The following is a 27,899-nucleotide window of genomic DNA, read 5'->3' as shown; positions in this document are numbered from 1 at the left end:
CACCTCACCTCCTTGGAACTCTTGGTTTTGATGCCAGCTGAACCATTTCTACTTTATTCTTTTTTTAAAAATATATTTTATTGATTTTTTACAGAGAGGAAGGGAGAGAGACAGAAAGTCAGAAACATCGATGAGAGAGAAACATCAATCAGCCGCCTCCTGCACATTTCCCACTGGAGATGTGCCCGCAACCCAGGTACATGCCCTTGACCGGAATCGAACCTGGGACCCCTCCGTCCGCAGGCCGACGCTCTATCCACTGAGCCAAACCGGTTCCGGCTCTACTTTATTCTTTAAGATTCTATGATGTCCCTGATTCTTGATTTAATACATCATTTTTCAGTCATCACTTTTATGTCCATGGTCTTATTTCAAAAGTCTGGGACTCCACCCTCTGCTCTTCACAGATGCTCCTTGAGTAATGTGACTTCATCTATGACCATAGCTTCAATAGCTGCCTGATGAGTGTCAAACATTCAGCTTCAACCTACCCCCCTCAGCTACAAGTCAGCTTCTGGCATACTCCCCATGGATGGCCCAGAGGTACCCCAAACTCCATATAGCTAAAACTGAGCATACCCCTTTGCATTCTCTATTCCAGCAGATGGCACTATTTGCATCAACATACCACAGTCATGCTAGATTCTTCCCTCGTCCTCATCCCTACATCTAGCTAGTCACAAAGATCAGTCAACTCCATTTCTGAAAACATCTCAAATTGGATCTCCTTTTCCTTCTGTCATGTCTATGGTCCAGGTCTCATTACTCATATGGACTTATGCAACAATGTCTAAATTGGTCATTTCCGATTAAACTTTTTTCTTTGCCCCAGAGTAATATTTTTGAAATGAAAAGCATTCTATTTAAAAATAATCCAGATTCCTTATCACCAGCTAGCTGCCCTAAGCCTGTAAAGTGCTAAAACATCACTTGAATAGGTATAAATCTACTCACTTCTGTACCATTTATAGCCTTATAAGCAGGCAGTCAGATTAAAGAGATGTAAACTGGCCCACCTCTCCCTGGGGCACCATTCCAAGCAGAGTTGCTAAAACTGTTCCTTCCCAGCCACAAGCCAGCCTCACCAGTATCAGACTAGTCCTTCCTCCAGCAGAACCGCGGGACTAAGCCTGTCCTGTTCTACACTCCCGATTGCCTGTCTACCAGATGTTAAAGCTTTCCCCTTTCAGCTTTAACTATCTTAATTCCCGTGAACTCTCTCCTACCCCGATTCTGATCCAATATTGCTCCCTTCACAAACCTCCCACCTCTGAAAGCCAGTCACCAGCCTATTCTGAATATTCCTTCACCTTCTTATTCTACCTCTAACAGACTCACCCCTAGGACACTACTTCCCTCGGAGCCCTTTCAGTGGTGTTTTTCTTCTTTTAACCCATGTACCATGATGCCTGGTGGTGGGCTAAGTCTCCTGTCACACCATTGCCACTTCTACACCATTTTCCTCCCTCATAAGGCCTCAACGCCAACTTCTTTGAAGCCCGCATCTTCAGATTACTTCCGTTATCCAGCAGCATTCCTGTAAGATTTTCATTCCAGGGTCACCGTCATGGTCTTCTCCATGGTACTTCTACCATCACTTGTGGCCATCTCATTGCCCAGAGAGGATTCTTTGAACATAATTGTCTATTTCTGACCTTTCCACTTCCAGCAGTGTCTCTTCGTTTTCCACTCACATGATCATAACCTACATGTCATCATCAGAAACTGCACCACATCTCAAGTTAGGCATGCCAGTCTAGGACCACTACCTCCAACTCCCTTAAATTAGTACTCCTACTCCATTGAGTCAATTTGGAACACTTGCCAAGTCCTGGACCAATTCAAGTCACCAGAGAACACTATGCTTTTGTTGGCTTTGGCTAATCAGACCCATCCCTGGATGAGGGGATGGTGGAAGTGGATGTTGGGAACATTACTGTCGACTGTAGCTCTACATTCATTATCAATATTTAATTGTTTTATATTTATTGATTTCAAAGAGGGAGAAGGAGAGATAGAAACATCAATGATGAGAGAATCATTGATTGGCTGCCTCCTGCACACCTCACACTGGGGATGGAGCCCGCAACCCAGGCATGTGCCTTTGGCCGGAATCGAACCTAGGACCCTTCAGTCCTCAGGCTGATGCTCTATCCACTGAGCCAAGCCGGCTAGGGCCATTATCAATATTTTTGCTCTATTCTTCCTCTGTGGAAGTTAGGTGGCAAAGCCCTGGCTAAACCCAACCCCCCCCCTGCTGGCAGTTCTATTTCCCTAGTATATGTGCTTTCCCAATCCCTAAGACAACTACTTCAGTCATGCACTACATGTTTTGTCCATAGCAGACCACAGGCAATGATGGTCCCATCAGATCATAATGGAGCCGAGTTTTGTCTAAGAAATGGGTCTGTGGCTCAGGATCTCCGAGGGGATCACTGTGTGTGCCCTTGGCAGTAGATTCCATTCCTCACCACCTCAATTTTAAAAGCAACAGATTACATCCCAGTGACCTTTTCAGCAGAAAAGCCTGTCCCCTCAGGCCTCCGAGATTTACATCTTCAGAGGACACTGCTGTAAATTCCTGGAGGACCTCAGATCCTGCACACGGACACAGGTCCACAGGAGCTACCTCAAGTATGTACCATTGCCACTTCAGTAAGGGCTCCCTGCAGTAGTGTGGAGCCAGCCTGTCCCTCCCTGTACTTTGTAAATTTTTTTTTTGGTTACGATACTAGAGGTCCGATGCATGAAATTCATGCAAGGGTAAATCTTCCTCCCCCCCGGCTGCCGGCACCAGCTTCCCTCTGGCACCTGGGACCCAGGTTTCACTCGCTGCCCCAGGTTCTTCTAGAATGTTGTCCAGTCTAATTAGCATATTACCAGGTACACTTTTATTATATAGGATAAAGTGTAAATTTTTCTTCCATCAACCAATGCCAGAGAGCCCTTTGAACCAGATGGGGCAATGAAGCAAAAAACAAAATTTCCGAAGTTAAAATCTAGAGGACCAGCTCTAGATGCTCTGCGTGTTAAACACCCTCTCCATGATTTCCAGGCATACCAAAGTTCCTTAATCTTTTGCTCCAACATGCAATAGCCAAAACCACATTGCAACAATCCCCTAATCTCTCCCATCTCAACGATTCCTCCTGATGACCCTCAAGCCAAGTTTTATTCCCTCCTTAGTCAGTCATGGTGACCTACACCTTGCCCAGCTTATTTGGTTTCTTCTTTGTATTTCCAACCAATCCAACTAACATACTGTTCATGGAGCAGCATTGACATTCTATATGCCGTTAGAAAGCAAGGAGGGGAGAGGGTTTGTGGTTCAGTTATAAAGTCTACAGTAGTGTAATGTCCTAGGCCTTCAGTCATTTACCATCCTGACACTCAGAGCAACTTCCACGCCTGCAATCTCCATTCACAGGAAATGCCCTATACAGATGTGTCATTTCTGTGACATTGCCATGTATCTTTATAATCCTATATAGTAAAAAGCTAATATGCAAATAGACCAAATGGTGGAACCAGAACCAGTCACTATGATGTGCGCTGACCACAAGGGGCGTGCGCAGAACACGGCAGGCGTCTGGATGGTGGAGCAGGTGAACAGGGGTGCCAAACCAAGGCGGGGCACTGGTAGCCGTCATCGGGGCAAGCCTCTCTTGGTTACCGAAAATTCTTTGTTCCTGCGCCGCGGTTCTGCCTGGCACTTGCATCCACTGCTGGAGTCTTTCTGCTCACACCCACTGCCAGCACTGGCCCCTCTTGCACCTGCTGCTGGTACCTGGTGCAGCCCCAATCACTTGGCATCATCAGTGGGTGCGAGCAGTGGCTGACCACTGAGGGCTTCTCCACCTCCTCCTGGCTCCAGTGGGGCCATCAGGCAGCAGCTGCTGCTTATACCAGCCTCAATCGCTCTGCGCTGTCAGTGGGTACAAGCGGGGCCAGTGCTATCAGCATGTGTGAGCGTGAGAGGGGCTGACAGCAGACAGTATCGAGGGCCGTGTTAGGAGGGACTGGGCAGGGGCAGCCTCACAGCCCACAGTTTCTTTCGAAGTGCACAAATTAGTGCACTGGGCCCCTAGTCTACCTATATTACAAAAAGTCAGTGACCTTAACACCCAAATGACCTGTCACCAGGAGCTGCACTGATGAATCCTGTGGCAGTGGTGGGAGGGACTCTGGGTCCCATGTGATTTTGCACACTGGGCCTCTTAGTCACTCAATAATAAATTACACATTTTATGAAAATTTCCCAGAGCGTAATCTATTTTCAGACAGGTTTAAGTTAAGGATCTTACGAAGGACTATAAACGAAAATAAACAAGACAGACAGTTACACAAAGACAATTATTTAAGACCTTTATTAACAGGTGCTTGCAGTTTGTTGACTTTTTTGAAAAAATCAAGCTGTAAACTTTTATTACAAATTAAAAATGAGGTTCTTAAAAATCTCAACTTGACCAGATATGAAACAATTTAAAAACCTTTAAAGGTGTATTGAGAAAAACCAGGCTTTTTTTTTTTTTCTTAAAAAACACGTTTGTCATTACCAAAAAGAGACATCTTTAGATAAAAATAATAAAAACCCCATGCTGCATAGATAATGCAGATAGTTCTAGTTATCTGGTCAACGGGCAAAAAGCAAGCACTTAAGGTCTTCAGCTCCAATCTTTTGTTCATTTCTTATTGCTGGAATTTCATATTTCTTCTTGTTGGATGACTAAACTGTAAAAGAAAAAAATAATAGAGATTATCTTGTAAAATTCACTGCAATGTTATTTCAATATACCAAATGCTCCAAGTCACATCAACTAAGTAGGGATGTGACCTGGAACAGTCCACGTAAATCAAACTGGTTTATTCTAAGACAGCGATTCACAACAGGGGTGGACACTGCTGCGACAACATGGTTACTTGCAGGTCTCAGGGTGACCTTTGCCACCCCAAAAAAATAGCACAGAGGGACAGAACAAAAAAGCATCAGTGGCTAAGAATGCTAATCCCAGCTAGGCCAGTGTGATGACCATCATCCCATGCACAAAGGGGGTGTGCATGAGGCAGCAGACCAGTGTTTCTTTCTCATCAGTGATGGTTCTTTCTCCCTCTCTCTCAAATCCATAAAAACATATATTTTTTAAAAAAAGTTAATCCCAGAGCCAAACAGAGATGACAAGCCCTCCAGTATCAAGTAAAAAAGAATACTGTACTTTTGAAACTGATAGTATGTCAAGGTTACCACTTTCTCCAAAGAGACTATAGTGGCCATCATTATCTAGGTTATTATTTTTAGTGGTTATACCATTTCTTTTTGAAAATGCAACACAAGGTAATTAACATAATTCTTAGGGCAAGGTTATCAACTGGTGAAATCACAGAATACATTCAGAAAAGTTTGAAAAAGCCCCAATTGTTCAAGATGTAAACTGAAATGGGTTTTTCTCTAGCATAAATGAACTCATGACTGCTCAGAGGCTAGAGGCCATTTAGGGTCAATTACCCGGATGATGGTAAAGATGGTAAGCCGGCATTTTTTACTCAGCCCCGCCCTGCTCAGCCTCGGGAGCGGACGAATTCTCAGCTGGTGGATCGGCTGCTTTTGTCTCTTTGCCATCTTGTGGTTTAGGGTTTTCTGGGCGTCTGCGTCGGTAGTTGAAGTTGCGGCGGTACCGACGTTGAGGTGGCTGCTGACCCTGGGTCTCATCTCCTTGATTTTCTTTATCTTCTTCATTGCCGTCCTCTCTAGGCTGTCTTTGGCGAGGAGGGCCCCTGGAATGAACATTGTGCAATGATGAAACCTTATTTCTTTAACCACCCACTGGTATTAACACCATTATCAGGTTCTTTCTGTTCATCAAATGGTCTGCAAGCAATTTAACAAGAACAAAAGAGCGAATTTTATTTCCCAAACTGAGTGATGACTTGGTACAAGATCTTGGAAGTGAAAATTGGAAGATGAGTGAGTCTTTAAAACTGGATTTTGGACAAGCAATCTTTTACCAATAGCATACTCTTATAAAATTAACCATAAAATGACTAACACTTGATATGTCATTTTATAAACATTTTTAAATAGGCTTTATAGCAACCAAGTTTGGGAACAAGTGCTACTTAACCTTTATAGATGAACACTGGCTTAAAAGGCAGGAAATAAAATTTAAAGAAAAGATGCCCTCTTCATACTCACTAGGATGGTCATAATCAAAAGGTAGAAAAATAATCAGGGTTGGTGAGGATATGAAAAAGTTAAGCTAAAAAAAGGGGGAGGGGGGAGGAGTGGCGGCAAACAACCAAAGTGTCTATCAACTGATCAATGAACAAAATAATGGAATGTAATCTGGCCATAAAAAGGAATGCTATGACATGGATGAACCTTAAAAATAGGATAAGTGAAAGCCATGTTAAAAAAAAAAAAAAAAAGGCCAAATCATATAATTCCATTTATATGAAATGTCCAAAATAGACAAATCCAGAGACAGAAAGTGGATTAGTGTGAGCCAGGGGTTAGGGTAGAAGGGAATGAAGAAGGCGTTATTGGAAGGTGATGAAAAACGCCTGGAATTAAGATACTGGTAATGGTTGCATAACTTGGTGAATATGTTTAAAAAAAAAACACAAAACAAAACACCAAGCAACACACTTAAAAAAAAAAGTTCAAGTGTTACATTGCAGCAATTATCTTTAATGGCCTAAAATTAAAGATATCAGCACCACAAACAATAATATCAGGACAAGACACAATTCAAGACAAGACAGTATGATTTATTTTGCTGGTGATTATAAATATTGACAACAGTGATGTTTTCTTGGCCCCTCCTCAATACTTGGCATCGATACTCACAGCACCCCCTAAAGTCTAAGGAACCCCAAGATTGGAATCATGTCTTTTTATGTTCTGATAATCGTGGACTCTAATTCCCATTTAGATCTCTACAGTCCATTTTTCACCTGTAAATCCCCCAATCTCCCATCTACTTCCAACCACTGAACCTTCTGAAACTCCCCACACTTTTTCTTTTTTTATTTTAATCCTTACCTAATTTTTTAATCCTTCCATTGATTTCTAGAGTATGGAAAAGAGAGGGAAAGACAGAAATACTGATGTGAGGGAAACACATCAATTGGTTGCCTCCTGCACGTGCCCCAGGCCAAGGAGGAGCCTGCAACCCAGGTATGTGCCCTTGACTGGACTAGAACCTGGGACCCTTTGGTTCGTAGACCAATGCTCTATCCACTTAGCTAAACCAGCTAGAGCCCCACACTTTTTCTTTTCTTTTTGTTCCTAAAATTTTTTTAATATCTTTTTTTAATTGATTTTTTTACAGAGAGGAAGGGAGAGGGATAGAGAGTTAGAAACATCTATGAGAGAGAAACATGGATCAGCTGCCTCCAGCACACTCCCTACTAGGGATGTGCCCGTAACCAAGGCACATGCCCTTGACCGGACTCGAACCTGGGACCCTTGAGTCCACAGGCTGACGCTCTATCCACTGAGCCAAACCGGTCAGGGCTGTTTCCTAAATTTTTATATGTTGCTGAAATTCAGATGAACAAGCAAAAATCCCCACACTTTTTCTTAAGAACTCACGGTCTTTAGCAAAATTGCTGTGGCTTTCTCCCCTGCGCCCTTTAAATGGTGGCTGTCCCATCCTACCACCGTGACTTCTAAATCCATTCTCATTTCTTTCTAAAACCCCAAGGCTTCAAATGTCATGTTAGGTACATTCCATTTTTTTTAAAATATATATTTTATTGATTTTTTACAGAGAGGAAGGGAGAGAGATAGAGAGTTAGAAACATTGAAGAGAGACATCGATCAGCTGCCTCCTGCACATCTCCTACTGGGGATGTGCCCACAACCCAGGTACATGCCCTTGACCGGAATCGAACCTGGGACCTTTCAGTCCGCAGGCCGATGCTCTATCCACTGAGCCAAATCGGTTTCGGCTAGGTACATTCCATTTACTATCCTTCCCTGTTAGTTATGACAGACCCCGAAAGCATGGGCTTTTTTTACTCACTCTTTACCGCCCACTTCTACTTGGGTCTTCTTAATTTCAAGCCTTCCACTCTCCAATCATTTCTTCCTATTTTATCCCTTGTTCTCCCATACTTTATTTCCACTAGGACCTATACATGATCTGATCACCCATGTTCCTAACTCTTCCTGAATCTTTCTTTCCTTTATCCAATACAAAGCCCACCATTAATCATTATAACCAATCCCAACCCTAGTATTTTCATTTGGATAAACAAATGCTGGACAAATCTAACTCTCTGCCCAGTCTGAGCCTATTGTTCAAAATGGCTCAAAAAACACAACCATGCGGGTGGGCCCACTATAAATAACTGTCCTCTTCTATTGCATTTTTCAGTCTACAAATATGCTCTGATTTCTCATAAGCAAAAATTCTTTATAACATATTTTCCTCATTGCCACATCATTTGTCTTCTTTTCAGCAAAATTACTGCCATACTCATCTCAGATTTCTTTCCATTTGTTCTTGGACATACACCAATCAGGATCTCACCCTATGTATACATCATTTGCCAATCACTTTGGGGGGGGGGGCATCCTGGTTAAACAGCTTGGGAAGTGCTGCATCCATTAACAGACTCATTATAAAGTTTAAGGCAATATATGTCAACATAGCAATTACCTAGTGCTCCCAACTAGTCAATCCATTCAAATGAGACGAAGTCAACTTAAACCAAAAGGCAAACAGTAAAACCAAAGCACTCATCCTGGCCAGTGTGGCTCAGTTGGTTGGAGGATTGTCCCATACACCAAAAGGTAGTGAGATCAATCCCCACAAGAGGCGTGTGGGAGGCAGCTGACTGGTGATTTTTCCCCTTCCTCTCTCTAAAAGCAAACAAACAATACCCAAAACAAAAACTGAAGCACTCAACAAAAAATTCATGTTCTATTTTAAAAAAATATATATTTTATTGATTTCAGAAGGGAAGGGAGAGAGAGAGAGAATCATTGATCAGCTGCCTCCTGCATGCCCCACACTGGAGATTGAGCCCAAAGTTTGAGCTTATGCCCCCATTGGGAATTAACTGTGACCTCCTGGTCTATAAGTTGATGCTCAACCACTGATTCACACCAGCTGGGCCATGTTCTATTTTTAAGGACATCAATGAAACTAGGCAGCTCTATAGTGTTACAAAAAAGGTAAAAAAGGTTTCTGAGGGGGGGAAAAAACAAAACAAAAAGGATTCTGTTATTGGTATCCATGGATGTAATGGGTAGAATGCCCCGAGAACCTCTTTTAGACCAACTTTAAAAACATTTATCACTGTTTAAAAAATGACATTGTGCTATTATTTAAAATATAGTATTTCAATAAGGTACCTATGTCTAGGTTTAAAATAGTTTGTAGTTCAAGATCAACAAAGCTCAACAATTAGTATCAAAACAATCCTTACCCTAGCTGGTTCGGCTCAGTGGACAGAGGGTTGGTGTGTAGACTGAAGGGTCCCTGATTTGATTCGTCAAAGGCACATGCTCAGGTTGCAGGCTCCATCCCCAGTGGGGGGGCATGCAGGAGGCAGCAGATCAGAGATTCTCTCTCATCATTGATGTTTCTATTTCTCTATCCCTTTCCCTTCCTCTCTGAAATCAACATTTAAAAAACAAAAACCAACCAAACAAAAAACAGTCCTCCCCATCTACCTCCAACATGTAGGATGAGGCTAATGCAATTTCCCAGTGGCTTGAGAACTAGAAATCTCAAATTTTAATGAACCAGCTATAACTCCAGTCCATTTTCACTAACGAAAAACTCAAGACAGGACAATGATCATTAAAAGTAAGAAAACATACACTATATATAGACACTGGCTATTACAAAACCCTCACTGCACATCTATAGGTGGCATAATCGCAACTGGATCCCCAAATTCCTAAAGCTTTATTGAGTGCTCCATCTTTGGTAAAATACACAAAACTCCTAGTCAGAAACCTCCCTTCCTGTACAGTCACAATATATTTTGAAGACTTCTATATTGTATTTTGGGTACTTTTATATTAATAAACTTGTTTCTTAAAACTCATTTTGGCATCTACAGTTAAGGCTGGTATGTAAACGATCATCAGTTAGGAGTAATTATTAATGTATTGGTTTGATTCTTGAGTAGACTGTTAGTCTAGCAATTACATCTGGGGATTCTGATTACATTTTGCCATTTGGGGGTGACTAACAAAAAGTATATACCTAAACTGAGAAATGATTAATGGAAAATTATGCTACCTCCAGAGGCAAAACTCAATTCTTCATTTATGATATAATACAGTTCAGATACTGCTTATGCTTGAAAGGTAATGCTCACCTTTACTCTTCTCCTTCCCAAAGGTCTTAAAGGTATAATAATGCAGTTTAAACTACTCTCTTAAACTGTTCAATAACAGAAAGTTTCAAATTCCATACTCTCATGGGAGGTGGGGAGGGGGAGGGAGAGGAAGAAGACAAAGAACACACAAAAAACAACCTCGAATAAGCAGACCTTATCTATGCAAATTGTTTTTTAACCAGAGCCAGCACAAAGGATGCAAGGAACACATTCTCAAAGATAACTGACTACCTGACTTCAGGTTTACCTTTAGGCATCTGACAAAAGCAAATGTGAAGTGTTAACAGAAAAATGATTCAAAAGATTGCAGAAGCATGCTGCCGGTCCCTAAAATATGCTTGGGGAATTTTAAATCTAAACCATACCTGCGGAATCGTGGTCTGTAGCCCCGATACATATTCTGTCTCACTGGTCTGCCTTGTTCTCCTGCACCCTGGTTGTCAGCACCCTGAAAAGACAACGGAAATCAAGCCAACCAGATCAGTAATGGAGTAAAAACCCAACAAGACAAATCCCAAGTCTGAATTACAGGGATTAAAAATAAATAAAACTATCTAGTAATTGTGATTATGCTATAAGTTAATTATTAACCCTTTGGTTCTTATTAGGAATTAAAAGTGCTTCTCAGGATTAATATGGAGAAGATACCAAGAAAATGCTCATAATGCAGTCCTATCAAGTTATCACATAGTGTTGTTGATGCTTATATCTTTTTTTTTAGATAATCCTCACCTGAGGATATTGTCCCATTGATTTTTTTAGAGAGTGGAAGGGAGGGAAGGAGGGCGAGTGAATGAGCAAAGTCTCAATGTGAGAGACACATCGATTGGTTGCCTCCAGCATGCAGCCCTATCAGGCTAGGGATCCAACCTGCAACCTAGGTATGTGTCCTTGACCAGATATTGAACCCACGACCCTTTGGTTAGAGGGCTGACTCTTACTTTTTGGCATAACTTACCTCCATCACTTCTCCCTGTACAGGAGGGTTGGAATACTGTGGTCGACGCCCATAGGGTCTCCGCATGTAGTAAGGTGGGAACCGTCGCCTGCGATAGGGCCGGCGTTGTTGGGCCTGGCCTTCGGGAGCACTCTCTGATCCCTCATTCTTCTCCCCACTCTCACTATTCTGGTAATTCTGCTGGTAATTGCGTGGAGGACCCCTGCGACGTGGATAGCGTCTATAATGGTTACGGTCTGCTGCATATTTACTGCCTTGTACTGGAACTCCACCAGGGCCTGTAACATTTGCTGCCTCCGCACCCTACAAAAAGCCATAATATATTGACAGTGACAACAGAAATAAGTGCACTAAACAAAATTTACATAAAACAAATAGAAAAAGGGTCTGTGGCCAGGGGTGCATAGAAATGATTAAACATTAGTTCCTCACTGTTCTGAAGAGATTGCCCTCTAACTGCAGCCAGCACATACATTAGGCTTGATGCACCTGTGTTCATGTGGTCACCTGACCCATCCATCCACATTAGAGCCACCATCCTAACGGATGAGATCTCCAAAATATTTCCACACTGAAGTCAAACCTTTACACAAAAAGCATCCTCACCTTTTCTCCTTCAACAACATCAAACTCCACAGTCTCTCCATCTCCTACACTGCGAAGGTACTTCCTGGGGTTATTCTTCTTTATGGCAGTCTAGTAATATCACATTCCAAAAATAGATTAACAGGGGAGAATAATGTGCTTTTTCATTTAAAATGTACCAGAGTCAATATTATTTTAGCTTTAAATAAGACCAAACCACCAATAAATTTACAAAAACAGGGACCAATGCTACCCCCAACCTCAACCAAAATACTCCAGTCTTACAATGTCCCAGCATTTTACCACTATTTTCCAAACTAAAACGTGTAGTTTAATACTCAAGAGCAATATATATGTATTTTAATGCTTTTAGCAAAAGCATTGTTACTTTGAACAAAATGAGGATATCAATCTATCCCCCAAAGACTGCACTTAATAGAAGCTAGCCCACACAGGGCCAGTTTAGATGACAGGCGAGTTTAGTTTTGCATGCTTCAAAGTTGACCTAACCAACTTTGCCCCTGTGTTACCATATCAAACTCAATTACAAATATCAACCAAAATCCCTTCCAACCTCTGATAATACTTCAATGGAATGTAATTCAAATGTTATTAACTATGCCACTTTTTATATTATCTGACTGCATGGGACAGCTGGTTATTAACGCCCCACAATACAATAAATCTCACATTTATTTTTTCTCCAAACTGCTATGACAAAGTAGAAGGGGGAAGAATAGCACCTCACATTTGTGGGTAATACTTCTATAAAGTTCTTTCACATATTACCTATTCACTCTCATTATGACAAATGATATGAGGTATTATTCCTTTTTATAAAATTATTTTTTACAGATAAAACAGGCTTTAAAAGGTTAGGTGACTTGCCCAAGGTCACACAGATAATAAGTGGCAGAGTATAGACTTTTCTAAATCCAGGTCCCCGGACCCCAAATCCCATGTTAATTCAACTACATCACAGCGATACCATTACAGGATCACTCATGCGTTTCCATTCCAAAGGAGGCAGGACAACCAACAATCTGAAACCAATTAAGCTAAGTTGCCCAGAACTGCAGTCTCCTTGATAGTACATCACTAAGACCTGAGCAGCCAAAGTCCCAAGAAACAAGTCAATGTTGAAACCACTTCCAAAATAAAAGGAGAGCATATTTGATGACATTTGTGGGTCAGTAAAAGTGGGTGACACTCATTCAGCCAAAAACTTGATCTCATCTGTCATCTAAACTGTCACATAGTTTTCGTACCTTTCATATTTAACCAACTCTAAGTTACTTGCAGTCATAGGGGATAGCAGAAGCGTGAATAATTAAACCCCCAACTCTCCTTTCAATCAGCATCTTCAACCCCTCCCCAATCCCGTCAGTGTTTCTAACAAGTCTTGCTGTTTTTTTTTGTTCCCAAGTATGCATATTTCTTTGAATAGGCAGAATACCCAGGAGGATATTCAAATCCAATGGAGTATTTGATATATGTATGATATTGAGATATTACTATTCACTGGGTAGTGGCTTAACAATAGTCCTTAATACTCAAGTATCCTCCGAAATATTTTCCTTAAATGGTACCTGAGAAAGTTCAGCATGTAGAACCTACCCTGTTAGTTCTTTCAGCTCAAAATACTAAAGAAAACCTAAAATTTATTTGAGTGATTACCAACTTTGCCATATTGCCTCTTCATTTAGCCTTAAACTAGCGAGGATTTCAAAAAACCCAAGCCAGCCAAATTTCTCCAAAGGTAAAAACATATCTTACCCATTCAAAGTGCTTTAGAATAAGCAGAAGAACGGATGTTACTCTGCTAGTTTTCTAGCATTCATTTCAAGTTAATGTCTTGCAGCTCTGTCCTACTTCTCCCATGATTACTGTAATGTGTCCTTACCACAGTTAAACCTAATAGCATTTGAAAACATCTTTAAGTTTAGATTAATGGAGGGTTTTTTTGCTCATCTAAAATTAGATTTAAAAATTTAGTGTAATGACTTGAGTGATTCTATTTTAAAAAGCTGTAACTATTAACAAAATAACAATTTGAAACACCTATCTTTAAGTAAACTGCCAATATGTTTCAATGTGTACATTTAAGCATCCTATCACTCTTCCTATAGGAATTAAATCAATTAGTTGAAAAGACACCCTCCCCTTTCTTCTCAAAAGCCTTAAGTCAGAAGCATAAATATCCACACAATCACCCACCTGGTGTACAAATACATCTTCCTTGGTGTCATTCCTGCAAGAAAGAGAACCAAGTTGAATAAGTTAAAAATGGAAGACCTTTTACGATGCCTTTTATAAATTTCCCCCCTTTTTCCTACTATTAGAGACTTTTGGACTGCCAACCAGCCATTAGGAAATTTAAAAATGAAACAAAACAATGAAAACAAAACTAGCAAGCCACTGTGATTTCTGCTTTAAAGACTAAGCAGTTGCCAACAGTTGTTAACCTCACCACCTGTAGGAAGGATAAAACAGTCTAAGAAACCAAAGGGTGACCTACTAAGCCATTAGGAGGGTAGCAGTGACTAGAAACATCTATTGCCACTCCTTATCCTACTGAACATTACAATGTTCCAGCACACCGCATTCTTACCTCTAGTGCATGGTTCCTTCCATTACTAGCTTCCTTCTTTCTCACTTAATTCTCAATCATTTCCTCTTCACCATTTCCTATTCCTAACTCTGTTTGAGGTCATAAAAATGACCACTAAAAACTCCATAGGATGTACAACACTAGGAGGGAATCCTAATGTCAACTACAAACTATAAGTGATGATAATGTCTCCATATGAATGGACCAACTTTGGTTATGGTATAGGATGGTGTAGGACTTTGTGGATGTGTGGGCATGGGGTATATGGGAACTCTGCTCAATACTGTCATGACTTAAATAAAAGTATTGATTTTTTAAAAAAACCACCCACCACAATGAAATACAGACACCACCAATATTCACATCATTCATGTGGCAAACATTACATTGGAGAACTAAGCAGGTAAAGACAAATAAAACTTTCCACTAGCACACACAACCCCTTCTCACCTATTAGGAACCATTTTACATCAATCATTAGTCTAGTCAAGCTACTGATAAGTAGTTTCCACTGTATTTGCTTCAGGACTTTAAGTAAATTAAACAGGCGTGTACAGAAGGCAAACTGAGTTCAAACTGGCTGGAGCATAAGCGATATCACTGTGTGGGAGGTTAAGAATAGGAGCTGAAAATTGTCATACAGGTAGAGAAGCCAGTAAAGGCTTTTAGGTAGAGGAATGTGGCAGGATACAATTATTACATACTAGAGGCCAGGTGCATGAATTCGTGCACTGGTGGGGTCCTTGGCCTGGCCAATTGGGGCCGTCTAGCCCAGTCCTGATCTGGCCAACCAGAGCACACTGACCACCAGGGGCACCTCCTGTGCTGAGCATCTGCCCCCTGGTGGTCACTGCATGTCGTAGCTACTGGCTGGTCATCCGGTCGTAATGGAGGCTTAGGCTTTAATTATTAATTAAATTTAATTAATAATTTAATTAATTAAATTATTAATCATATTTATTAAAATCTAGTGGCTAATATGGGAAATTTGAGGCATCCAGTTAGTTAAAAGCTACTTCAGAAATCTAAAAGAGGAATGGACTAAGGGTCTGTATGTTAACTGTATTTGAAATGCCTTGCAGTAAAACGGGAAAAACCGTGGATAAATGAATGTTAGAAGTGGAGAATTATGTGCATTTTTAGCTTGGGGATTGGGTTAAGGTAGTAATACCATGAGCAAGAAGAACCACTGGAGGTGAAAGAGACTCCTAGACTGTTGAGTTCTCCCACCCTCTTCATTCTGTTAGTAAACCAGAGTCAGAGGGCTCAACAGTAGCTCTACTGTGTAATGACAAAAGGGACAAAGGTTACAATGAACTAGACTGACTGGCTTATTGACTATGGGGCTCCTGGCTGATCCATGGAGCAAGGCATACACCTAAGAATCCATATAACCCGGAATATCATTAACATGAGGATATTTAACAGGACTACAAACAGTTCCATAACCATCACTAATTAGTTTTTAAGTCCAACATGATGGCAGGGGCTGGAACGTCCAGCCTTGTCAGGCCATTTGGCCCGGCTCTTCCAAAGCATTAGGGGTGAGTTAAATGTTTGACCAAATATAGCAGGCTAACCTTTAAGTTGATAATTTTGTATGGCCTGTGAATGATGTTATTAACATCCAAATGGCCCTTGGCAGAAAAAAGGTTCTCCACCCTTGCTGTAAGGGGACAAACAAAAAATTGGTAGAAATTTTGAAAATTAGTAGAGAAAAATTAGGAAAGGTGGGGAAAGTCTGCAAGAGTGATTCTCAACGAGGGCAGTATTGGCTACCAAAAGGCATTTAAAGTTGTCCCAGAGACAGGGAACACTATTTGCATTATTGAAGGGTGTCAGGCTTGCTGAATTACTAGGTAAAAATTATGTGGTATCCTACTCAACTTCCTCGTAAGTAAATGTATTTGATTTCTGAATCTAGCATTTTTTTTCTGTTCAACTATGCATCAAAATTTACTAAATATGCAACTTTCATGGAGAGGGATTTTTAAAATTAATAATGCTGCTAGTGTATCTGGGCAACCAATACAGTGCTCTTTTTATCAATCCATATTTGTAGTAGCACTGAATGTTGATCATGTCTTCTTTAGTTATATCAAAGCATTATACGCTGTAATAAAAAGAAATATAAGTAGTTTATCTGCCCTAGCTGGTTTGGCTCAGTTGACAGAGCATCAGCCTACAGACTGAAGGGTCCAGTTCGATTCTGGTCAAGGGCATGTACCTAGGTTGCAGGCTCCTCCCAGGGCCAGGCCCTGGTCCAGGCGTGTACAGGAGGCAACCAAACGATGTATTTCTCTCACATTGATGTTTCTGTCTTTCCCCCTCTCTAAAAATCAATGGAAAAATATCCTCAGGTGAGGATTAACAACAATAAAGTCGTTTATGAATTTTATTTCAGGGTTACAGAAGGCATAGAAGAAAATTTACTAAAACTATTTATCTAGTTAGGACAATCTTCTTAAAAACAGTACAAGGAGGCTCTCTGCTTCTCCTGTTCAAAAGACAGCTGCAACCTTGAGACATGATGGTGAAGGTCGGAGCAAATGGATTTGTCTGTATTGGGCGTGTGTGGTCACCAGGGCTGCTTTTTAACTCTGGCAAAGTGGATATTGCTGCCATCAATGACCCCTTCATTGACCTCAACTGGTCTACATGTTCAATATGATTATACCTATAGCAACTTCAAAGGCACAGACTAAGAACACAAACTTGTCATCAATGCAAAGTTCATCTCCATCTTCCAGTAATGAGATGAGATCCTGCCAACATCAAATGGGGTGATGCTGGTGCTGAATATGTTGTGGAGTTCACTGGTGTCTTCACCACCATGGAGAAGGCTGGAGCCAAGAAGGTCATCATTGCTGTCCCTTCTGCGAATGCCCCCATGTTTGGGATGGGTGTGAGCCATACAAGTATGACAACTCCCTCAAGGTTGTCAGCAATGCCTCCTGCACCACACACCAACTGCTTAGCCTCTTCCCCCGTCAAGCTCATCCATGACGCTGGCATCATGAAGGGACTCATGACCACAGTCCATGCCATCACGGCCAACCAGATCATCCCTGAGCTGAATGGGAAGCTCACTGGAAAGGCCCTCCGTGCCCCTATCAACAATGTGTTGATGTAAATATGACCTGCCACCTAAGAAAGCTACCAAATACAAAGACATCAAGGTGGTGAAGTAGGCATCAGAAGGCCCCTTCGTCCTGGGCTATACTAAGGAGCAGGCCACCTCCTGCAACTTAACAGCAACACCAATTCTTTCATCTTTGATGCTGGGGCTGACATTGATCACTTTGTCTGTCAAGCTCATTTCCTGGTATGACAATAAACTGGGCTACAGCAAAAGGGTGGTCAACCTTATGGTCCACATGGTCTCCAAGGAGTAAAAGGCCCTCGGCTACTGGGGAGTCCTTGCCCCAATCAATCCAACAGAGAATCTCCTGACCACCAGTTTCCATCCCAAACCCCCTGAAGAAGGGAAGGAGCTTAGAGAGCCCTACCTTGTCATGCACTAGCAATAAAGTTCTCTGGACCCACCCAAAAATGTACAAGACCGTCATCTCCTAGAAAACAGCTGGACTCCTACACCTGCAGCTTCCACACCCCTGGATTCAGCCAACCAGGGTGCACCCGGGAAAGGGTTTGGGGGAAGAGGACTGTTACACTGTCACTGATGTATGCTATGTATAGCATTTACTTTATAGATCATGCACTGCTTAACAGGAATACATTCTGAGAAATGCATCATTAGGTGATTTTGTCGTGCAACCAGAATGCCTTTGCACAAACCTAGACTACAAACCTGTATAAGATGTTACTGTAGGCAACTGAAAACTCAATGGTATTTGTGTTATCTAAATAGAAAAGACACTGAAAAAATACAGTATAAAAGATAAAAATGGTATGCCGATATAAGGCACTGACCATGAATGGAGCCTGTAAGACTGGAAGTTGCTCTGGGTGAGTCAGTGAATTAAGTGGTGAATGAATGTGAAGGCCTAGGCCCTAGGGCAGTGATGGCGAACCTTTTGAGCTCGGCGTGTCAGCATTTTGAAAAACACCTAACTTAACTCTGGTGCCGTGTCACATATAGAAATTTTTTGATATTTGCAACCATAGTAAAACAAAGACTTATATTTTTGATATTTATTTTATATATTTAAATGCCATTTAACAAAGAAAAATCAACCAAAAAAATGAGTTCGCGTGTCACCTGACACGCGTGTCATAGGTTCACCATCACTGCCCTAGGGCATTATTTTCCATTACTTAAGACTATTATAACAACACTTAGCTTAAAACACAAAAATTGTATAGCTGCACAAAAATATCTTTTCTTCATATACTTATACAATAAATTTTTTTAATGTTCTTGTAAAAAAAACCAAGATATAACCACACACATTAGCTTAGGCCCAACACAGGGTCAGGATCAATATTAGGGTCTTCCTCCTCCACATCTTGTCCCACTGGGAGGTCCTTCAGGGAAAATCACAGCATGGAGCTGTCATCTCGTATAACAATGCCTTCTTCATGGAATGCCTCTTAAGTACCTGCTCAATTGAGGTTCTTACTGAGGTGTCACTCTTCAGAAACTTGTCTGTGGTTTCTTTTTTTCATCATAGAATTGTTGTGTGCAGATAATGCACCATGAACATTACTCTATTATTGAAAATCTTTTGATGTTGGGGGGGGGGTCCATATTTTCAAACTTTTAAACAAGCTTGTTGAGGTCTGCAAAACCTTCTGCTAAACCAGTGGTTCTCAACCTTCCTAATGCCGCGACCCTTTAATACAGCCCCTCATGTTGTGGTGACCCCCAATTTCATTGTTACAAATTGAACATAATTAAAGCATAGTGATTAATCACAAAAACAATATGTAATTATATATGTGTTTTTGATGGTCTTAGGTGACCCCTGTGAAAGGGTCGATGAAACCCCAAAGGGGTCGCGACCCACAGGTTGAGAACCACCGTGCTAAACCCTTCACAGTGAATTTTCTTGGGGGGCAGGGGGGGTCTCATAGTTTTCGTTTCTCCTGACTCTCTAGCTCCAAGAACTCATTAGTCAATTTTATAAGGAATCATAATCTAAGAGCTCCTTGATGCCATCCTCATCCATACCCACGTTAAAAGTTGTTGGCTATTTCAACTAGTTTTGTTTTTTGCAATCTTTGAGCTCAGTTACAGTAAGCAATAGGACTTAAGTATCCTCAGAATTTTGGTGTGTGTGTGTGTGGGGGGAGGGGGCGGCCTTGAAACCAAATCTCAACAGATACTGGGACGACTATATGTATAAACCAATACTACGGATTGACAAATGATGTCATGTCAAGCAACACAGTACTCATTTATTCTGTTAGCCTACTAGGTAGGAATTATAGTAGAGCTCCCCTTCGTTGTTTGAAAATATTAAATGGAAAATTCCAGAAAGAAACAATCCCTAAGTTTAAAATCACGTGACTTTCTGAGTAGTGTGATCAAATCTTATCTCGAGGAACTTGGACTATATTCCCCCACAGACATGGGTGAGTGGGGAGAAGGAACTATTTCATCATGACCAAAGTGGATCTGATTTTAGAAGGAAACTTGACAGCAACACATTCAGTTTCTAGCCAAGATAGAATACTATGGTTTAGATGCAGTAAATCAATCTAGCTGCAACTTGTTAAATGACTACCCAGAAATTCCTCACTGCTAACAGGGAAGCAGATTTTTAGTTCTCATTCTACTATTAATAGCCGTGTAACCTTGAAAAGCTGCCTCCTCCTCCTCACTGGATCTTTTACACCTGCAAAATGGGAAAACTAAACCAGATAGATACATAACAGCTTACATTACTACGGGTTTAAGTTCCAGATACTTTGCCAAGTGCTTTATCTGTATCATTCAATCCTGAGGTAGGTGCTATTATTAACTCCCTATTCTACAAATCAGGAAAATGAAGCATCTGCTCACCGTAGTAGAATTTGAGTCCACAAGTCTTGGTCTTTACTATGTTGAGAACTCAATAAAGGACCAGTTCAGAAATCTTTACATTTTAAGCTTTAGAGGTAGATTACTGTATATGGCATCTCCCAATTTTTAGCAAGAATGACAACAACAAGCATCCCTAACACATCCTCATTTGCAGAAGGCAAAGTTATTCCATGTATTTAGACCAGGACTCTGCTACAACCCTTCCCCCAACCCTTCCCATTCAATCCAATGCAGCAGTTGAATTACCAATTATGGTTTTCTACATATTATATATTACATTAAGCCATTCTAATCCAATGAGGCACGAGAGAGAGCAGGCAGAATATAGAGGACAGTGGTTGAGAGCTCCTTACTAGGACCACTAGAAACCAAGGTTGGAATGGCGGCTATACTATCCCTAACTACATGATGTTGGGCAAGTTGCTTTATTTATAAAGTGAGGACTTTATACCTACTTAACGTTAGATAATTATCACTTTTTAAAAACCTAATCAAGGCCACACTATATAATTAAACCTAAGGTCCTCCATACTGCTGCTTATTGAAATAATCTTACTTGCATTCTGGGTTCTAGAACTGCTGTCCAACAGAAATAAAATACAAACCGAATACTGCAGGTAAGTTTGTTTTCTAGTAGCTATAATAAGTAAAAGCAGGCAAATTAATCTTATCATTTCTTCAACATATATAATCAACATAAAAAATTGATGTTACATTTCTCTTTTCATACTAAGTCTTTACAACCAGGTATGTATTTTATACTTACTGCTACTATTCTAACAGTGTCATTCTACAGATCACACATCAGTCATCCCATTCTCCTGCAGAGCAAGTGTACTCCACTTCTCTTATTAATGAAGACATTTACTACTGAAAAATTTTACTAAAAAAACCCCAAACAAACACAAAAAACAAAAACAAAACAACATTGTTGGCAGGTTTTTCAACCTATCTAGAAATAGTATAGTATTGTCATTCAGTAAATGAGAATACAGTATGCCTTCAAGGAAAAAAAAGGAACCACACATATAGCAAGAGGCTGAAGGAAAAAAAAAAAAAAAGAAGACACCGTTTTAAGTTAGGAGAATGCTAAAGAAAAAGAAAGACTGCAGCCGGCTTGGCTCAGTGGTTGAGAGCAACCTATGAACCAGAGGCCACGTTTCGATTCCCTCTCAGGGCATAAGCCCGGGTTGTGGGCTCGATCCCCAGCGTGGGGCGTGCAAGAAGAGGCAGCTGATCAATGATTCTCGCTCATCATTGATATTTACAACATTGCTCCCTCTCCCTTCCTCTCTGAAATTAATAAAAATGTATTTGCCCTAGCCGGCTTGGCTCAGTGAATAGAGTGACAGCCTGTGGGGTCCCAGGTTCGATTCCGGCCAAGGAACATGCCTGGGTTGCGGGCTCTATTCCCAGTAGGGGATGTGCAGGAGGCAGCTGAACAATGATTCTCTCTCATCATTGATGTTTCTCTCTCTCTCTCTCCTTCTCCCTTCCTCTCCGAAATCAATAAAGAAATATATTTTTAAATAAAATGTATTTAAGCTCTAACTGGTTTGGCTTAGTGGATAGAGTGCTGGCCTGCGGACTGAAGGGTCCCAGGTTCGATTCCAGTCAAGGGCATGTACCTTGGTTGCAGGCATATCCCCAGTGGGGGAGGGGGGATGGTGGTGTGCAGGAGGTAGCTGATCGGTTTCTAACTCTCTATCCCTTTCCCTTCCTCTCTGTAAAAAACCAATAAAATATATTTTTAAAAAATGTATTTAAAAAAATAAACAAAAAGGAAGAAATCCTGCTGGGATTTTTAAAAAATAGAAGTTTCTTTAATAATTCCTAATATAGTACAACAAAGGTAAAAACATGTAAGCCAGCACTAAATTTCTGTATTATTAAATCTATCCATATTTAAAATAATTTTAAGAAATCCTAAAAATTTTAGGAAACATTTTTTGCCAAACCACAGGATTGGTTTAAACAAGACCTACCACAGAAGCTTATCTAGCCATAATGCAACGCTCTTATTGCAGATTACCAAACCAAGCCAATTTTATCTGCCTAATTTTTCCAACTGCATAAATTAATTTATAGCCCTTTGGTTACACAAACAAACTCCAGGATTTATCAGCTACACGGTGTCCCCCTAAAATGGAAACACACTTTGAATACCATTATTAATTCCAATGAGTTATATCTGAAAATAAACATCAATTGAGTTATCAAATGTTAAGTGTATGCATTTTTTGGGATACCCTGTATATGCTCCAAATTCCAAAGTATTCAAATACCAATTTCCAATTCCTACAGGTGACTGTAAGATCACAAATCCCATTTATTGTTTTATTTGTTCTCTTTAAAGCACTCCAAACACCTAGCAGAGACACACTCCTATTCCCCACATCACCTTTCACCATTCTGCCTGCTTAAGTGAGCTAGATTGTATGTGCTTCCAAGGGCTGAGATTTGAAGGGTAGGAGACTCAGCAATTACCCTACTAGGAAAGCAGAAAATGAACACATTACCTGTCTATTCTAGATTTTACATATCAGCGACTTGGTGAACACTGGATGGTTTCTGGCCTTCATCAGTGGCTAACATAAATCAGCATCTAAATCAATCCTAAAGTGCTCTATATTCAAGTCACTGCCATAAGAGCCCAGTTCTAAGTCATGTTTTAAGACATAATTTGGGAACTACTTAAATATATTATTATGCCTCCCCTGTCCCTAAATCTATTCCTTTTATGAACCATATAGTATTTAAGGTTTTGTGGGGTCACAGACACTATTGCATGTTTTTTAAAAACCCTTTAAAAAGGTAAAACCCATTCTTAGCTCAGCCAGACATAATCAACAAAACAAGATTCAGAAGTGAAATTAAGGTCTGATGTTCTCTCCTTTAATTCCTTAATTGCCTCCCAATATTAACTATAACACATTGCGTACCGCATAGAAATCTCTAAGACATACGCCAGGGACCGCACGTTTTTGGGCAAACTGCACGTTATTTAAATCATCATAATGCACTTCAGGTGTTGTTTTTCAATAATTAAAACATTTTTATTTACAAAAACAATTAAACAATTAAAGTTCCTAGTACTTTAACATATGGTACTGCGTAAAACGTTTTCCTCTATGAAGAGGGACCAAACAAAATTTACCTAAGTATCTAGATTCGCTCCTCTTTCCATGGGCGTGAAAAAACGAGAACACTCGTGAGCGGTCCTTAACAGATGGCGTGAGAAACAAGAGAAAACTCCTGAGCGGTACGAAATGTGTTAAGCAAGACCTTTAATTTGTAAAACCAATCTATAGGGTAAACTGGTACTATTATAGCAATTCTTCATCACATAAAACAGGCAGTGAAAAGTAGAGCTTTTCAAATCTGAGGACTAGCAGTCAGCACACAGGAGCTGCAGTGACATGCTAGACATCATTCAGCTTACTGAAAGACTAAATAGCTAATAACAGCCACCCTAAGAAATTACCTGTAACTATATGGACAGCCACCAAATTGATGACTAGAGACTGTAGAACAGCAGTGAAGACAAACTCCCAAACTCCAGAGTAAGAAAATGCAGTTCAAATCCCAGCTCTGCCCATTGCTAGCTAGTCTCTTCCTGGGATCAATTTGCTCTCTGTGCCTTAGAATGGTACTTATATCTCAAAGGCTTGAGGATTATATGGATTGGTTCATTTAAGGCATTTAAATAACATTACTTTTACTTATTGTGTGAAGGAAGTCACCTTTATACACACACGAAACCCCCAAAAAGGGGCACCAACTCTCCCCCACCTCTACGAAGGGAGAATACACTTGACAGCTACGACTAAGTATTTTTGTAAAGAGGGATAGCTAAATGCTGTTTCTTAGCTCATGGGTAATACATTCAAATGCACACACAAAGGCCAGGCAGGAAGGGAAATCAACAGCAGAAAACTAAGCCCAACAGATTGTGGTAAATAAAGAGAATGTATGCCTCGTTTAAAGCCTATCTAATAAAGATGGAATATGCAAATTGACCACCACTTTGCAACAAGATGGAGGCACCCACAGCCAATAAGGAGGGAATATGCAAATTGATGACAAAGATGGCGGCACTGGGACCACCCCTGGCCATTCCGGGCCTCTGGGCAGTGCTAAGGTGGAAAGGTGGCTCTGGGCCGGAGCGAAGGCAGTGCCGGCAGCCAGGGGAAGGAAGGCCTATTCTTGCATGAATCTCTGTGCATCAGGCCTCTAGTGTGATAATAATATTCATAGCCAGAACTTTTTATTTGCCTGGGATTAGAGGCCCTAAAGGTAAAATTCTAGATATTTTTGGTGCTATCTCCTGAATTTTAAATGACAGAAATTAATCACATTCCTTTTAAAGACACTGTATTGTCCAGCCTGGCCGACATTGATCCATGAACCAGGAAGTCATGGTTCTATCCAAGATCAGGGCACATGCCCAGGTTGTGGGCTTGATCCCCAGCAGGGAGTGGGCAGGAAGCAGTTGGTCAATGATTCTCATCCTTGATGTTTCTATCTCTCACTCTGAAATCAATAAAAAAAATTACCCCAAAGAATAGAAAAGTATTCCTGTTCTGGTCATTATAAAAGATACATGTCCCATTGAAAAGAAATTTTCACTGATTCATGCCAACCATTTGTTTGGTAACCATGGATCAATCCACAACAGCTAGAAGCAAAAGACAAAAAAAATCAGGTTTTTAATTTAAAAAAGCAGAGATTCAAATCCTGAAACCACTGACCCATGTGGCATCCTTCTAATGTTACCTTCAACAGTTTTGAGTCAAGTTTTTCATAGTAAAAATTAAAAATAAGGGGGGAGGGTAAACAAGACCTTCTTGGTCACATTATCTAATTATCTTCTGCAGACTCGGTATACAAACAAAATGAATTGCTCAGAAAAACTAGATGAAAAGTCATTCTCCCCCATCCCCCACGTCTCCAGGTGGCTCTACATACTTAACCAACTGTTAGCATCAAGAACTTTAGTTCTTTAAGACATACATTTTCCCTTAATCAAGGCAAACCTCTTGTGGATTTAGCCGCAGGCAGATTATAGAGTGTCTTATTCAAGTCTCAGAATCATTGAAACAACTAAATTAGAAATATAAAGCACATTTGAGCCAGTTAATTTGACAGAATAGTTGAGGTTTGGACAGTCCAAACAAAGGATCACCAAAAACCAATTTACATTTAACTTGCCCTGGAGGATGACCAATTGTGTTGATTGCAAGTCAGAACAGAAATATTCAAGCAATGACATCTCATCACATAAAAATTTAGAAATGTAAAGAACTACTCTTTCATCTTGAATTATTCACTTCAAAAAGATTATAACCTATATCCATTTTAACAAAATACAGCAAAACAGAAAGCACATGCTACAATTTTAAAAGCACACACAAACTACAATCTACACAGAAAGGGCTGCAAATTACAGTTCCTTCTACTGTGCACACCAGTGATATCCTTTGATTATATTGGGTCAAGGTTAAAAAGCAATGTTTTTCAAGGTTATTACCCACAAGCCATAATCCCCTGGAGTTCTTGTTAAAAATGTACCCTAGACCCAGAGAATCCAAGGCTGGGCAGGAAGAGCGCAGGAGTATGTACTCTTCCAAAGCAAGCACACAAATTCAAAAATCACTGTTAAGGGTTATTAAGATGGAAATACTAACTGAAATGCTAATAAGTTAAGAGATCAATCAACTAAAAAGTGGTCAATTATAAGCACCAAAGTATTCCCTTCCTTCCTCACTTGTAACCCATTATCAAAAAACTAATGAAAAAATGTAGCCTTGGCCTGTCACAGGAAGGCAGACAGTATAAGAACAGATGGAAAATTCCTAAAGATTTTGGAACAAAATATTTCCCCATGACTGCAAACGTGGAAAACAGGCCATCAATACTTACAATTTCCTTTGCTCTCCCCCACAATACTTTTATGGTTGAATAATGAATGGTTTTTCATCAGCCAATTATGTCTTGTCTTTAAACTTGATTTGCCCATTTGGTGTTCTGCAGTGTTGTCCATTTCACAAGCATTGAGTATTACTTCTTGTGTCTTTTAAACCTCTAGTTGTTTAATGCCTTCTAAAGTAAGGATTTAAGAAAATGCTGAGACTGTATGGTGTCACCACTGAGACTAGTGAGATGCTGAGCCTCCTGTGAGCACACAGGGTGCACTACACCAGCACTGCACTGCCAGCCTGGCAGCCATCTTGGAGAGGATGCCTCGCTCACAGGGGAGACGTGGGGAGCACTGGGCAAACTGCACCTCACTCCACTGTTGCTGCAAACAACCCTAAGCATCATTCCTGAGATGTAGTCTGTACCCCTGCCTTCAACTACAAAGGAAGCTATTAGAATGGGCAAAGGCCTCTCTGATTATTAAAGCTACAAGCAAAGCTTTAATAAAATTGATCCAATAGATATGATTTGGGGACAAAGGAGTAGAAGAAATAATTATTGAGGAAGGCCAGGGCCATGTTATTCCAGATGTTACTCTATGGGCAAATGAAAACAGCTCGTTGTCAAAGCAATCCTAAAATAAATTCATCGAAGGCATTCAAACTGTGTATATTGAAACGTTAAACAAAGGCACTACAACCGTAGTCAATCTGACCAGACCTCACATAATTGCATTGTTAAATCATGTTACCCCCAAAGGTTAACAAGTTGTAATAACCTATATACTAATCAATGGGTCACCGTTTCAAATACCAATTTCAGTAACGTATAAAACAATAAGCATAAAAATGTGGTGGGCCGGTCTCACAGAATCACAGCGATCTTACTTCCATCAGTTTGCCCTGTCAGGGGATGGATCACGCATTCCACTTGGCCTTTAAGTTAACTTCAGATTAATAATTTGTTGCAAAACAAAGACCATCTCTAAATCCACTAATCCCTTCAGCCATAAAGGAAAACACAAACCCCACTAACACACCAGAGCAGCAACCGACGTACCCAAGCTTAAGCAATCCCGAATCCGCAAAGCCTGCAGCTTGGAGCAGAGAGTGCAAGGGGGAGGATGGTCAGCTCACCTGTTGATGAAACCATATCCGTTTCTTACATTGAACCATTTTACTGTTCCCAAAACCTTCGTTGCTGGAGGAGAAAAAGAACCACGATTACCAGGCACCCTTTTTTTTTTTTTTTAAACCGCCACGCTTCAGCATCCGGTCCCTCGGGCGCTTCCCGGTGGCGACCCGAGGCCACCTGACAGCCTTTCTCTTTATCTGTAGAGCCTGCTCCGGAGCCGCGATCCGAGGCCCTCAGCGCCTCCGAGGTCCACGTGGGTGAGCGAGAGGACGCCACGGAGAGGGGCGCGGGCCGGGCAGGGTGCGCACGGAGGCAGCGGGCGGGGGCCGCGGAGGGCAGAGCAC

General features: G+C 40.8%; 1 protein-coding gene and 1 long non-coding RNA gene across 2 annotated transcripts; one reads left to right on the top strand and one right to left on the bottom strand.

Moving 5' to 3' along the window:
* Positions 1–4,348: 4,348 nt before the first annotated feature.
* On the bottom strand, positions 4,349–27,661 carry YBX1 (Y-box binding protein 1; the record flags this gene model as incomplete). Its single annotated transcript, XM_015563200.1, has 7 exons — positions 4,349–4,731; positions 5,504–5,772; positions 10,725–10,807; positions 11,318–11,620; positions 11,924–12,013; positions 14,120–14,153; positions 27,558–27,661. Coding segments are annotated over 6 exons (849 nt in total), but the record flags the coding sequence as incomplete, so codon positions are not given.
* On the top strand, positions 7,486–8,569 carry LOC107182899. The gene is made up of 2 exons (XR_001513655.1): positions 7,486–7,722; positions 7,955–8,569. It is a non-coding gene; the product is annotated as an uncharacterized LOC107182899 (long non-coding RNA).
* Positions 27,662–27,899: the final 238 nt, after the last annotated feature.

The sequence above is a fragment of the Myotis davidii genome, unplaced genomic scaffold (genome assembly GCF_000327345.1).
Source record: "Myotis davidii unplaced genomic scaffold, ASM32734v1 scaffold458, whole genome shotgun sequence".
In the NCBI taxonomy this organism is placed as follows: domain Eukaryota; kingdom Metazoa; phylum Chordata; class Mammalia; order Chiroptera; family Vespertilionidae; genus Myotis; species Myotis davidii.
This window is presented reverse-complemented; position numbering and strand designations above follow the sequence as displayed.